At 53.4% G+C, this 13,982-nt stretch overlaps 1 protein-coding gene across 1 annotated transcript; it reads left to right on the top strand.

Moving 5' to 3' along the window:
• Nucleotides 1–1,740: 1,740 nt before the first annotated feature.
• On the top strand, nucleotides 1,741–13,510 carry OTOP3 (otopetrin 3). Its single transcript, XM_049860136.1, has 7 exons — nucleotides 1,741–1,907; nucleotides 7,102–7,518; nucleotides 7,607–7,743; nucleotides 8,530–8,588; nucleotides 8,863–8,981; nucleotides 11,024–11,829; nucleotides 13,032–13,510. Exons 1-7 carry the CDS (start codon nucleotides 1,889–1,891, stop codon nucleotides 13,200–13,202), a joined length of 1,728 nt encoding a protein of 575 aa, XP_049716093.1. The 5' UTR covers nucleotides 1,741–1,888; the 3' UTR covers nucleotides 13,203–13,510.
• The last annotated feature ends 472 nt before the right edge of the window (nucleotides 13,511–13,982 follow it).

Raw genomic sequence — 13,982 nt, forward strand, 5'->3', positions numbered from 1 at the left:
GCACTGGCTCCAGCTCCAGCCCCAATCCCAGCCCTGTGGCCTGGCTAGTGTCGCTTCCTGGAGCCGGGAACGAATAAATCCGTGATTCATCCACCTGTCCCAACTCCTTATCTCAGCCGCCCCTGCTGAGGTGGTCACAGGGGAGAATTATAGGAGGCAGAGCTGGAAGGGAAGCTTTCCAGTGAACGAGCCAAGTCTGAGCGCTATGGCCGCTAACCAAAGGGTTGGCAGTTTGAATCTGCCAGGCACTCCTTGGAAGCTCTATGGGGCAGTTCTACTTTGTTCTATAGGATCGCTATGAGTCGGAATCAACTTGACAGCACTGGGTTTGGTTTGTTTTTGTTTTAAGAAGTGGTAGGAGCTCTGGTGGTGCAGCGGTTAAGAGCTATGGCTACCAACCAAAAGGTTGGCTGGGAGGAGTCAGCCCAGGCTTCTACCTTCCCCTTCCCTTTATCCCCAGGATGACATACAGGCATTAGCAGTTTTTAAATGTGTTCCATGATGCAAAAAAGGTGAGGAAGCACTGACCCGATCTAACCACCATGTTTTACAAAGAAAGAAGCTGAGGCCCAGAGAGGGGAAGTGACTTTTCCAAGGTCACACAGCTGAAGAGTGACAGAGCCTTTCTCCTACAAATAATACTTTTCAAACCTTTTTTTTCCAAGCAGCAGAGCTTTTTCCCCCTCAGATAAAATATTTCAGGATCCCAGATTATAGATATAAGCGGGACAGTTCTAGTTTAAAAGGAACTGGGGGATTCAGACCCTGGCCTACTACCCCACCACCCAGAGGCCCTGAGGTGCCTCTCCAGAGCCCTAGTCTTCTGCACCACAGAAGGTACTGAGGAGTTGGAGGGAGGGAGGCTGAGCTGGTCAGAGGGTCAGAGAGAGGTTGACAAGGAGGCACCTCAGCTAGAAGAGGAGGAAGATGGTAGCCAGCCAGAGGCAGGTGAAGGGGCAGGCTGGGGTGCGAGCTGGTGGGAGGAGATGGCATTTCGGCCACCAGTGGAAGATGGTAGGGGCAGCCCCTCCTGGAGCACAGGAGACCTTCCAAGACAGTGTGGCCTGGCCCCTCAGCAGGATGAACTGGGCTGGGTCTCAGAGGCCACAGGTAGGTGTTGGGGGAGCCCCCAGGGGGTGGCCTTCCACCCTATCCAGCCTCTTGCCTGTCAGATGGGGTTCTGCCTGGTTCTCTTCCACCTCAAGTTCAAGTTTGACTTAAGGGATAAAGGGCGCTGGGCTATTTGGAGAGAAATGTGCTGCCAGGTTGCACCCTTCCCCACCCCTGGTGCTGGGTTTGTTGTCAGTTGCCATGGAGTAGATTCTGACTCCTGGCGAACCCAGGTGTGCAGAGTAGAACTTCACTCCATAGGGTTTCCAAGGATGTAACCTTTTGGAAGCAGATCCCCAGGCCTATCTTCTGATGTGAGTCTGCGGGGTCTGGACTGCCAATATTTCCTCTAGGTGCTAAGTGGGGCTGTCCAGTCCCAGCCTGGCCGCCAGAGGCAAGTGTGGCCTGAACCCCACAAACCCTTTACTGAGGGCCTAAGGACAGTGTCTCCTACCCCACCTCAGAGGTCGCGCTCCAGCACAAGGCCTGCCTGGGTCCCTGGACGCAGTGGCCCCGCGCCGGCCCCGCCTCCGGCCCCGCCCGCCCGTCCAGCGGCTGCGCTATTGGCTGCCTTGTCCGGGGCCGAAGCCCCCGTGGGGTAATTAACGAGGGATTAATGAAATTCTCAAAGTCAACAGGAAAATCGATGGGCCACGGAGACTGAGCGGCGGCTGCGCAGTCGCACGGTGGGGGGAGGCCGTCGGGGCATCGATCCAGGCGCGGAGCTTCACTTGGACGGACGCGCGGCTCCTCCGCAGTCGGTGGGTAGCCGGTGGCCATGACTGCCCAGGTCTCAGGTAAGGCTGCCCAGCCAGCAGCGGGGGTCGGGAGCACCTTGGATCACCGGGGTATCATGCCAGGCAAGCCTCCCCCTCCACCGCCCACACACACTCACCCCAAAGTGAAGTCAGAGATCAGGCCTGCAGGGATTGGGGCGAGGGGGAGGCAGGACTGGGAGGGGAGGCTAACCCTGAGATCCCGGCCCTGGCCCCTGCCCCCCAGCCTTGGTCTGCCCCCACCTCCTTACCACTGCTCGGGGCGGGGGGGACCCCGGAGGCGCAAGGGCGCACAGGGCCGAAAGGGGCTCCCAGGCCAGGGAGAAGAGAAACCCGGATAGCTGGGAAGAGGGGCGTGGGGTTGGGGCTCCTTGGATCCGGGCTGGGGCTCTCCTGGGCCCTGCAGACCCTCGGTGGCTCCGAAGAAACTCCGAATCCCCCCGACTGGCGCTCAGCAACCTGCCCTGAAGCTGGTCCTGGGCGCCTGGCCTGGCTGAGCGTCCCGACGGCTCCGCGGCTTTCCTCACCCACTTCAAAAAGCTACCCACAAACCAGTTTGGCGTCCGGGCCATCCCTTGACCTGGCGTTGCTCCAAGGGGCGTTCCAAGGGGGCAGACTCCTCCTTGTCAGCTCCGGGCGCCCTCGCCCCCTCCTGGGACCCCTAGTTGCCCCCCTTTCCACCGCGGACCGAATTACCACTTTGCTCCTCTAGTTGCCGTAAAGGGTTGGCCCTCGGGAGTGGGTGGAGGGGATACTGTCAGGCCGAGGACCCTGGAGGGAGGGAATCCGGAAACCTGACCCCCAGGGTCCCCTCTGGGCCTGCAAAGACTGCCTCTGAATTCACCAATAACCCCGCCGCTTCCAGACCTTGAAAGAACTGGAAGATAACACGCAGATAGTAACACTGAGCCCTTTTTGCGTGCCAGGCACTGTTCTACGAGCATTTCCATGAATTAAATCATTCAGTTCTGACAAAACCCCTATGAGTTAGGTGTTATGCATTAATTCACTCAAAATGTTTATTATCTACTGTGGACTAGATATTATTCCCTAGTTCTAGGTACACTTATTAAACCTATTTTTATAGATGAGGAAACAGGCACAGGGAGTGTAAGTGGCTAGTCCAAGATCACAAAAGTAGCAAGTGGCAGAATCTGGACTGACAGAAAGGTCCGAGGTTGGAAACCACCCAGTCGCCCCTCGGGAGAACGATTTGACAATCTGCTTCAGTTAAAGTTTACAGCCTTGGAAACCCTATGGGGCAGTTCTACTCTGTCCTATAGGGTCTTGTGAGTAGCAATCTACTCGATGTCAAGGGATTAATCATTAGGCCATCCCGCCTGGGGGTGGGGAGGGGGAAGATTTGGGGAAAGACAAGGTGGAGCAGTCTGCGTTGGAAGAAAGCAGCAGGGAGGCACTGGCTCAGCCTCGCTCTTGCTCAACCTGGGCGGGAGAGCCTGGGAGGAAAAGATAAAGATCTTCAGGGAAGTCCCCTCTGCCAGGCGGGATGAAAAGGTTCAATGGAAGGGTCTCTGTCCACGCTTTCGGTGCGGAAAGTTCCCCAGGAACTGCCCAAGTCCATTAGCAGACACTGGTTGAGTGTCACGCTTGTGCTAGCCCCTGAGTGAAGCAGGATCTGGTCCCTGCCCTCAAGAAGCCTGGGCTCAAGGGGAGCCAGCCACCTGCACAGCACCTTGCCAGACAGTGCACACCCACTTCCAGTAGCGGGGAGTGGCTCAGTAAGGTAGCCAACAGCATGGCTCCCAGGGGAGGCGCTTAAAGTGGGTGGTGAGGATGAATGAGAGCCCTTGGTGGGGGGGGGGGGTGAAGCAGAAGGAACAGCCATTCCTGGTGTGAGGCAGGAGGCAGGAGACAAATGAGCCCTCTAGCTGGGCATGGCTGGACTTGGGGGGCAGGTGCATGGGGCATGGTGAGGTGGGCTGGTCAGGGAGCGGGCAGAGCTTGAACAAGGATGATAGAGGAGAAAATCATTTTTAAAACTTTTAATACTCTATTTGTCCCAGAAGAGAACAGTAAAAACCAAACTCAAACCCATTGCTGTAGGGTCGATTCCAACTCATAGCAACCCTATATGGTATATGAGTAGAACTGCCCCATACAGTTTCCAAGGAGTGCCTGGTGGATTCAAACTGCTGACATTTTGGTTAGCAGCCATAGCTTTTAACAATTACGCCACCAGGGTTACAAGTATTGAGCAGGTAGCATATGGAGAACAGGGGCCTGGAGAGGTTGCATTTTAGAGCCAAGTGTGGTGGGGTGTCTTCTGGAGGCTACATCAGAGGCCCCTGAAGCTAAGTCTAAGCAGAGAGATGGAGCAGAGCACAGATAATTAAAATATAGCAAGATAGTCATGAACAACTGTCTCCTTTGCCATGAAACCAGAAAAACTGGATGGTGCCCAGCTACCATTGCTGAACATTTTGATCAAAGATTCTATAGATGAATCCTGATCAAAAGGGGGGGGGGGGGAATCCACAACAGAACTTCAAATTTTCAGGCAATCCAGACTTTCTGGAGCCATGGTGTATGGATGCACCCCTGAAACTACTGCCCTGAGATACTTTAAACCTTAAACCAAAAATAGCCCTTAAAATCTTAAAACCAAATAATAGTTCAGCTTAACTAGTAAAGAATATCTGCCATGAGCACTGTGCTCTTTCAAGATCTATCTATATGAAGTTGAACTGACAAAAGCCACTCAAAAGATTAGGAAGGAACCTTAGGGGGCAATGAGTTTATGTTAATGGAGGAGGAACAACTCAGAAAAGGAGGGTGAGAATGTCTGCACAACTTGAAGAATGTAATAAATGTCGCTAAATTGTACATGTAGAAATTGTTGAATTGGTGTGTGTTCTGCAGTGTGTATTCTCAACAACAAAAATAAAATAAATTATCAAAAAAACAGAATGAGATACGGTGCCATGGGGACCTCAGGATGGCACCTCACCCATCCTTGGCGTGGGGGTCTGGGAAAGCCACCTAGCGGAGATGCAGTCTTTGCTGAGCCCTGAAGGACAAGGGGTAAGCCGGGTAGGCATTGTAGGCAGGAGGGGTGTGGGCAAAGACAGAGAGGGGAGTGAAAGCAGGGGGTATTCTGGTTTCTGCAGCAGGATGGCTTGGCCTGTGGACAGGGGACAGGGTCAGAAGATAGTGCTAGAGAGGTAAGTTGAGGCCAGCCAGGGAGCAACAGTGGCCCCCCTGCCTTGAGCACTTCCTGTGGGCAGGCCCTGTGCTAAGTCCTTTGCACACACTGTGTGGTTTCACTTTGGAAGGCCGTGGGGGGCATGCTGGGTAGTTTGGACTTTACACTGAGGGCTGTTGGTTGTCTTAGCAGGGCTCCCAGTATAGAAGAGGCACAAAGGGCAGGGAAACCAGTCAGAGCCTCTAGCAGAAGTCTAGGCAAGAGAGGAGGGTATCCTGGATGGTGCACAGTGGTTTGGCTGGAGTAAAATCGAAGAGGGATTTATGAGCTAGAGTGGAAAGGCTTGGGCTGCCAGCGTCCGAGGGGTGAGGGGAGAGGCAAAGAGGACACTCAGTTCCCAGCTATGAGATGTGGGGGTGGAGGTGCCACTCTCTGAGGATGTGGACATTAGGAAGCAGGCCCCTCCAGCCTGGAGAATGGGGACCATGTGCACCAGGGATCAGGATATGAGGGTAGGGCAGGGGCAGGACCAAGAAGGGTGTCTGAGGAGGAGCAGGGTTGTCAAGGAGGCTGCAGCTCAGCTCAGGAGAAGTCTCCCAGCCAGGAGTGTGCCCAGAACCAGAGGGCTTGCCCTCTAGGGCAGCTCAGTTCCTCCAGCAATGAGCACCTCCTATAGGCCAGGCCAAAGGAGAGGGTGTGTTGGACTCCAAGCTAGGGGGTCTGGCCTGCAGGTATTGGGTGGCCCATGATCTGGGTCCAGTTGAGAGGTTACAAAGTGGCTGGCCTGAGTGAAAGCTTGGAGAAGGTGAGGAAGTAGCAGGAGACATTTAGGAAAACGGAAGGGTTAAGGATCATTTGCCCATGCTTTGCTGGCCACTCCTGGATATGGAGGGGCACAGGTGGAAGTCAGTTCTGTGAAAGTCAAGGGCACAGCATTCCTGCTGACTTCAGTCCAGCCGTGCTCATGGCAGGCATTGCAAACCAATCCCAGAACTTTTTCCCTTTGTTATGTTTTAAAACTAATTTTAATTACATAAGGAATGTGTTAATGTTTTAAAGACCAATGACATTAAAACTAAAGAGAAGTTCACCATCCTTAATCCTAGCACCTTTCCCCTTCCCCAGCAGAACTCCTGTTGTGAACCTGGTGGGTCTCCTAGACCTTTGTTTTTTTAAAAAAAATAATAATATTTTATTGTATTTTCCGTGAAGGTTTACACAGCAGTTTAGGTTCCCCTCAACAATTTCTGCACAAGTCTTTCAGTGACATTGGTTACGTTCTTCACAATGTGTGAACATCCTCATTATTTCCATTCTGGTTGTTCCATTTCTGTTAATCGAGTTTCCCTGCCTCCTCACATTCTCATCTTCATTTTAAAGTAATTGTTGACCATTTGGTCTCATATAGGTGATTTTTTAAATCTTTTCAAAGCAATGTTATGTACACTCATGTATGCTCATAAACGTAGAGTATTATTTCAGATGACAGCATTCTTTCCCACTCAGCCTTAAAGTCCTTCTCAACACAATACTAGCCAATCAAAACCCAACTAATCAGAGTCAGACCAAGAAAGGACACCTACTTGCCTTCCCTGGTCCCAGGTGTAAAATTCCTCCCAGGAGACACCAGGGCACAGCTGCCTGTTGGTACTGAAAGATTCCGGTGTCCTGGCACTGTGCAGGTGCCCCTAGCTCCCTTAACTGACATTATTATCGCACCTTAGGTTCAGGCTGAATCACTGAGGTGAGAGTGGGGTGGCCTAGCCCAGGAAGAGGGGTGGTCCTCAAGCCTCTGGAAATAATGTTTATTTGCAGCACAGAGGGTTTCCATGTCCCCTGGTCTGTTTGGAAAACAAAGGGTTTCTGTGTCGCCTGGTCTGTTTGATCCTCCTTGGGTTCTGTAGGGTAGATGGGGCAGCCACCATTACTTCCAGTGTCCTGACCAGAGAGGTTGCCTAGCTTACCCCAGGACACACAGCCAGCTAGTGATAGGGGTGGAATCGAACCCAGGACAGCTTAGCAGGCAACACAGGACCCTCTCTTCCTCTCCAGCCCCTGCTGAGGCTCCACCAGAGTCCCCTCCAGAACCACAGGAGGTTGCAGCAGCCCCAGCCAAGGAGAATGGGGTGGACACAGGGGCCAAGGACACAGGGGCCCCAGCCCCGCCCAGGCAGAAATCCTGGCTAGTGCGACATGTCTCACTGCTGCTGCGGTGGGACCTGCAGGCCCAGAAGGCAGGGCAGCTCTTCTCGGGGCTCCTGGCCCTCAACGTGGTATTCCTGGGCAGCGCCTTCATCTGCAGCATGATCTTCAACAACGTGGCCGTCACACTGGAAGACGTGTGGCTCTTGCTGGTCGTGCTCAAGGTCCTGTCCCTCCTCTGGCTCCTCTACTACGTGGCCAGTACCACCCGCCGGGCACACGCAGTGCTCTACCGGGACCCTCACGCCGGACCCATCTGGGTGCGGGGTGAGTGTCGGGGCGCTGGGTGGGTGGAGAGAGGTGGGAAGGGAGACCCGGTTCCCAGGGAGGTGCCAATGCCTGCCTGGCCTGGCAGGCTCCCTGGTGCTGTTCGGCAGCTGCACCATCTTCCTGAACATCTTCCATGTGGGCTACAACGTGAGCCACGTCCACTGCAAGTCCCAGCTGGAGCTCGTTTTCCCTCCCATTGAGATCGTCTTCATCAGCATCCAGGTAAGAGGACTCTCCCTCCCCATGCGGCAGGACACACGCCCTACCTACCCAGGACCACATGAACACACACCCCCACATATGCAGCCACATAGGCATATACTTTCAGGTCCCAGTGTATGCACACGCACCGCATGCCCGTATGAATACCTGCCTCCATGTACCCACATGCACACACGCCTACATATACCTGCATCTGCACACACACACACACACCTTGAAACTGAAATCCAGACACATGTAGATACACATACTTGCATGTATCTAAACAAATACACATCTACTTTTAATAACGACATCTTACTGTCTCCTGAGTTCTGGTTGTGTGCCAGGCATTGTGCTCGGTGTTTTATCCACATCATCTTTTTTATTTCCCTAACAAGCAGGCATTCCCCTGATCGGTAAGCATTTTTGCCTCCCTTTTAAAGCTGAGGAGACTGAAGCTCAGAGATGTTTGGTCACTGGCCCAAAACCACACAGCAAGGAAAAGGTGGAACCAAGATTCCAACCCAAGCCTTCTCACTGTCTTAAAGACCAAAAAACCAAACCCAGAGCTGTCGAGTCGATTCCAACTCATAGTGACCCCATAGGACAGAGTAGAACTGCCCCATAGAACTGCACCTGGTGGATTCGAACTGCCAACCGCCATCACAGTACTTAACCACTACGCCACCAGGGTTTCCTCTCACTGTCTTATCCATTGTAAATACACACAAGCAATGCAGCACACACACGCACTCATGGTCCCATCGTCCCCAGCTCCTGGGCTCAAGGCCTTCTCTCTTTCAGACCTGGGTGCTCTGGAAACACTGTAAGGACTGTGTTCAGGTCCAGACCAACCTCACTAGGTAAGATGGAGCTGCTTCTCTTCCTCCAGAACCTCCTAGGGCTTCCTATTCTCCCTACTGCCTGTCCCCTACAGTCTCCCTGGACAGAGTGGCCCAGGGGTGTGTGTCAGTCTGTGCATGGGTCCCAGGGGTAGTATCTCCTGAAGTCATAATGAGCTTAATGATGGGACCTGGCTTTGGGAAGAGTGAGTGGGTCCCCCAGGAGCAGTTGGTGGTGGGATGGGGGACCAGAGAGCCAGCCAGGCTGCGTGGCTGAGTGTGGCACCTTGTCCAGGTGTGGCCTGATGCTGACCCTGGCCACCAACCTGCTGCTGTGGGTTCTGGCCATCACCAACGACTCCATGCATCATGAGATCGAGGCTGAGCTCAGCGCCCTCATGGAGAAGTTCTCAGGTACAGAGAGGAGGCCAGGACTATCCCTACCTCACCCTCAAACACACACACACACACACACACACACACACACACACACACACACACCAAAAAAAAAAAACCATTGTTGTCAAGTCGATTGCGACTCATAGCGACCCTATAGGACAGAGTAGAACTGCCCCCATAGGGTTTCCAAGGAGTAGCTGGTAGATTCGAACCACCAAGATTTTGGTTAGCAGCTGAGCACTTAACCACTGCACCACCAGGGCTTCATTCCCTCAAACGTGCACGTTGAGTATATAGAGTTGGGGCAAACACCAGAGGCTGGGTCATAGTTAACCAGAAAGCTGGACTCAGTTTGCCCATGGTACCCCTCCTCCTGCCCCCATTCTGTGCCAGCCCCATCAGGGCACTGACACCCTGCAACTGACCCCAGGCATCAGCCAGCTGTTAGCAAGCTAGCCACTAACCCCGGTTAAGCTGTTCACTGATAAGTGCTTTAGGTATGCACTCCACCCATGGATTTGCACTTTATTTGCAGGAACAAAAGCTATGAGGACTGAAAAGAATGTCTTCCTAATACAATTTGAGATGCCTAGACATACCAGGAGGGATTTCCAGGCAGATAACTTTGCAGATTATTCCATGTGCTCAGTCCCCTTCCTAGCTGTACAGTCCACCCCTTAGATGCTGTTTCCTATAAATGCACATGGGAACATTGCCATTTCTGGGGTCCACCATGCCTGTATGTATACAACCCCCCGGGTGGCATCACCATGGTGACCTGTGTGCAGCCCAGCCTTTGTAGCACACTCACACATTCACAAGCCCACTGTATAAAGCACGGCACACCTGTTGACTGAGTACATTCCTAACACCCTGGATACGTTTTCTGGAAAAAGATACAGAGAGAATATTCCACAAGTGATGCCATTTTTCATTAACAACAACAACAAAAAAAAAAATCAAACTATAAAATTCTATACTGTTAAAAAATCAAAATATAAAATGTTATATTAATAAAAATTGATTTTTGCATCTCTTTCAAATAAGTATATTTTCTCACATGACCACAATGCTATTATAATTTTTAACAAAATTCCTTAACGTTATCGGCATCATCTCTATCACTCTAAATTTGAATTTCTCCTGTTAGCTTATGAAATGTTTTCTATAGATGGTTTGTTCAAGCCAGGATCCAATCAAAGGTATACGATGCATTTGGCAGCTAGGTCTTTTAAATCTCTTTTGTTCCAAGAGTACTTAAAAAAAAAAAACAAAAAAAACTTGCTGTCAAGTCGATTCTGACTCATAGCTACCCTACAGGACAGAGTAGAACTGCCCCATAGGGTTTCCAAAGCTGTAAATTTTTATGGAAGCACACTGCCACATCCTTCTCCCACAGAGCAGCTGGTGGATTCAAGCTGCCGACCTTTCGGTTAGCAGACAAGCACTTAACCACTGCGCCAGCGGGGCTTCTTATCTAAAAGAGCAGCCCCCCCCCCCCCGCCTTTTTTCCCTCCTGGCATTGAGATTTGTCAGGTTGCCTCCTCGTGATGGTGGTGGGCTCATTCCTCTCTCCCTGCTTTTCTATAAACTGGAAGTTCAGGCAAGAGCCTTGATTAGATTCAGGTTAAGCAGTTTTGGCAGCAGTATGTCTCAGGTGCTGTGTGCTTTGAGTGGACCTTCATCAGAAAACACGAGATGTCTCCTTGCCCCACGGTGAGTGCTGCTGCGATTGATCGCTGGGTTCAGGCAAAGCAGCTAGATTGTGTTACAGGTTTGCCCTTGTGAAGTTACAGGTTTGCCCTTGTGCCCAGCAAGTAATTTGTAGGGGTGACATTTGGCACCAAGGACATTGTGTTTTAAATGCTTTACTCAAACGTGGCACCTGAAGCCTTTTGTACCCCTGCGATTTATGATTTATATCTCTGGGCCTCAGTTTCCACATCTGTAAAATGAGAGGCTGGATCCCTTCCACTTCTAGCATATTCCAGGAAGGGTGTCCTTTGTGCAGCTGGCCCGCCTGAATGTCTGTCCCCTCCCACCCGGACTCCTCCCAGGCAATGAGACCAACACCTGCCTCTGCCTCAACATCACAGTGTGTGAGGTTTTCCGGAGGGGCTACCTTCTGCTCTACCCCTTCAGCACCGAGTACTGCCTCGTCTGCTGTGCTGTGCTCTTCGTCATGTGGAAGAATGTGGGCCGCTGCCTGGCACCCCATGCAGGGCCCCACCCCAGCACCCCACCCTTCCGCCTGCATGGGGCCATCTTTGGACCACTGCTGGGCATGCTGGCACTGGTGGCCGGCGTGTGCATCTTCGTGCTCTTCCAGATCCAGGCAAGCGGCCCGGCCATTGCACACCAGTACTTCACCCTCTATTACGCCTTCTGTGCCGCCATACTGCCTGCCATGACCCTGGCGTGCCTGGTGGGCACAGCCATCCACGGGCTGGAGGAAAGAGAGCTGGACACACTCAAGAACCCCACACGCAGCCTGGATGTGGTGCTGCTGATGGGCGCGGCACTGGGCCAGGTCGGCATTGCCTACTTCTCCATCGTGGCCATCGTGGCCACTCACGCGCAGGAGCTGCTCAACCGCCTCATCTTGGCCTACTCACTCCTGCTCATCCTGCAGCACATCACCCAGAACCTCTTCATCATCGAGGGCCTGCATCGGCGCCCAGTCTGGGAGGCAGCCCTGCAGGGTAAGCCCGAGGCCGAGCCTCCCCGCAGAGGCTCCCTGCTGGAGCTGGGCCAGAGCCTGCAGCGGGCCTCGCTGGCCTACATCCACTCCTACAGCCACCTCAACTGGAAGCGGCGGGCGCTCAAGGAGATCTCGCTCTTCCTCATCCTCTGCAATATCACAGTAAGTGGCTAGGCTGGGAGGCATAGATGGAGGAGCTGGCCACAAGGCCACAGCAATCCTCACTCAGGAAGGGATGGATCAAGGTGCATGCACTGAGCATTGACTGCCCTAAGGGCAGTTGCCTTATCCTTTTGATTGTCAAAGACATATGTTTCTCTCCAACTAACCTGATATTACGTGAGAACAGGGAGTGTACCCCCAGCTCTTTGCAAGTATCTGGCATAAATGAATGTGCCAAGCACGTGGTTTAGTGCTCCTTACAAACATGAAAGATTCCTACCTTCATGGAGCTTACTGTCTACTTGGGGAGACACCAGGAGATTAGTTAGAGAATAACCAAATTGTCCGCTGAATTCAGACAGAGCAAGAGATCAGAAAGTGCCTGACGTTCTACAGAATTACTAGTAGAAGATATTGACAATAATTGCTTAGTATCTGGTGGCAGCTAAGTCCCAGGTCCACCTGAACCTTCTCCATGCGTGACCTCGGCACCTCAGTGAATCGTCACATAATCCTGTGCAATATTATTATGCCTCTCTTACAGGTAGGGAAACAGATTTAGGTTGTTTGGCCTCCCCAAGGCTCGCAGCCTATAAGTGGCAGTGTTGGGTCTAGAACACAGAGTTGCCTGCTCCCGCAGCCACGTTGGTCATGACTGCCCTGGAAACACACCCCAGATGGTGAAGGCCCTGGCCCAGGCAAAGAACACATAGTAAATTGGCCTTAAGTGCAATAGGCGCTCGAAGAAGGAAGTGAGGGTCCGAGTGGCCAGTGAAGGCTTCCTGCAGGCAGTGAGGTTTGACCTGAGCCTTGGGCAGAGGGCGGAATTTGGACAGGAAGAGGAGGGGGTGTAAACAGCAAGGGAATGAAGCCCGGGCAGAGAGCGGAACACAGAGGAGCCCGCTTGACAGAAGAGCCTGCACGCTGGGATTTCTTGCTGGACACCAGGTTTGGTGGTATCTGGGGCCTCGTGGTCCATCTGGAGTTCAGCCTGGCCCCAGAGAAGAGCTGAGGCCTTCTTTGCACTAGGGTGAAGGAGAGGTGGGGGGAGAGGAGCTCGCCCTGAAAGCCTGTGGGTTAGGGGTGGTAGATGGGGGTATCCTGGAGGAGTGGTATGTTCTGGGGCCTGCGTCCCCTGAGCTGAGAGCCAAGGGGCGCAACGGAGTCCCTTCCCCACTCGACACCCTGCTCTCCTCCCACAGCTGTGGATGATGCCGGCGTTTGGTATGCACCCTGAGTTTGAGAACGGGCTGGAAAAGGATTTCTATGGCTACGGGACGTGGTTCACCATTGTCAACTTTGGCCTGCCTCTGGGGGTCTTCTACCGCATGCACTCTGTCGGGGGGCTGGTGGAGCTCTACCTGGGGGCCTGAGACTGCCAAGGAACCCACACTGGCAGGACCTGAAGTGCCCAGGCAGGTGGCCGCGAGTCTCTGAGCAGATGCCCCAGGAGGGACAGAGAGCTGCCTGAGTTCCCCAGAGCCTCCCTCAGGGAAAAGGGCACTGTCTGTGGCCTCAAGATCAAGGGCAGGGCCTAGGCCCTGATGCCCAGACCCAGGACTGGCAAGGGCTTGCCACCTGCCTCACCACCACAATCAGTACAGCCATAACCAGCACCCCAGGGGGCTGGCGTGGGGCGGCGGGTGCCCATAGCTGCTCTCTGGGAGGGTCAGACCTAAATGGTTGGATCTAGGGAGTTTGGAAAGGGGCACCCCTTCCCCCCGACCAGGCCTCAGGGTCTGCCTCCTGCTGTGGGAGGGACTGGTAGCCCAGGACGCCCTGAATGCCCCCCCTGCATGCCCTGCCTCCTAATGAGCTCATTAATTAGCTGCCAGGCAGGGTTCAACAGCTCTCTCCCACTGCCATAAACCCTGTTTGTTTGATCGATTGTACTCGGGCTTCGTGGCATTTATTCCCAGGGTCGGAGCTGCCGGTCCCGGTATGGTGGGAAGGGCCAAGCCTTCTGGGCAGGGCAGTGGGGCTGGGACAGTCCCATGTCCAGGCCTCCTCTTGCTTTGTCTGATCCATGGGAGGGGGGGTTGGGAGGGGCAGTCCTGGTGGGTGTCTCGTGTCCCCTCCCCCCTTGCCAGCAGGGCTCTTCCTGGGACAGACCCCAGGTGGCAGCTCTCTGCAGCTGGCTCATTCGGGCACTG

This window comes from Elephas maximus, chromosome 19, assembly GCF_024166365.1.
Source record: "Elephas maximus indicus isolate mEleMax1 chromosome 19, mEleMax1 primary haplotype, whole genome shotgun sequence".
Taxonomy (NCBI): Eukaryota; Metazoa; Chordata; class Mammalia; order Proboscidea; family Elephantidae; genus Elephas; species Elephas maximus.

Coding starts and splice junctions, on each gene's coding strand:
- OTOP3 (XM_049860136.1), top strand. Junction 7,744..8,529: donor TCGTCTTCATCAGCATCCAG/GTAAGAGGACTC, acceptor TCTCTCTTTCAG/ACCTGGGTGCTCTGGAAACA. Junction 8,589..8,862: donor GTCCAGACCAACCTCACTAG/GTAAGATGGAGC, acceptor CACCTTGTCCAG/GTGTGGCCTGATGCTGACCC.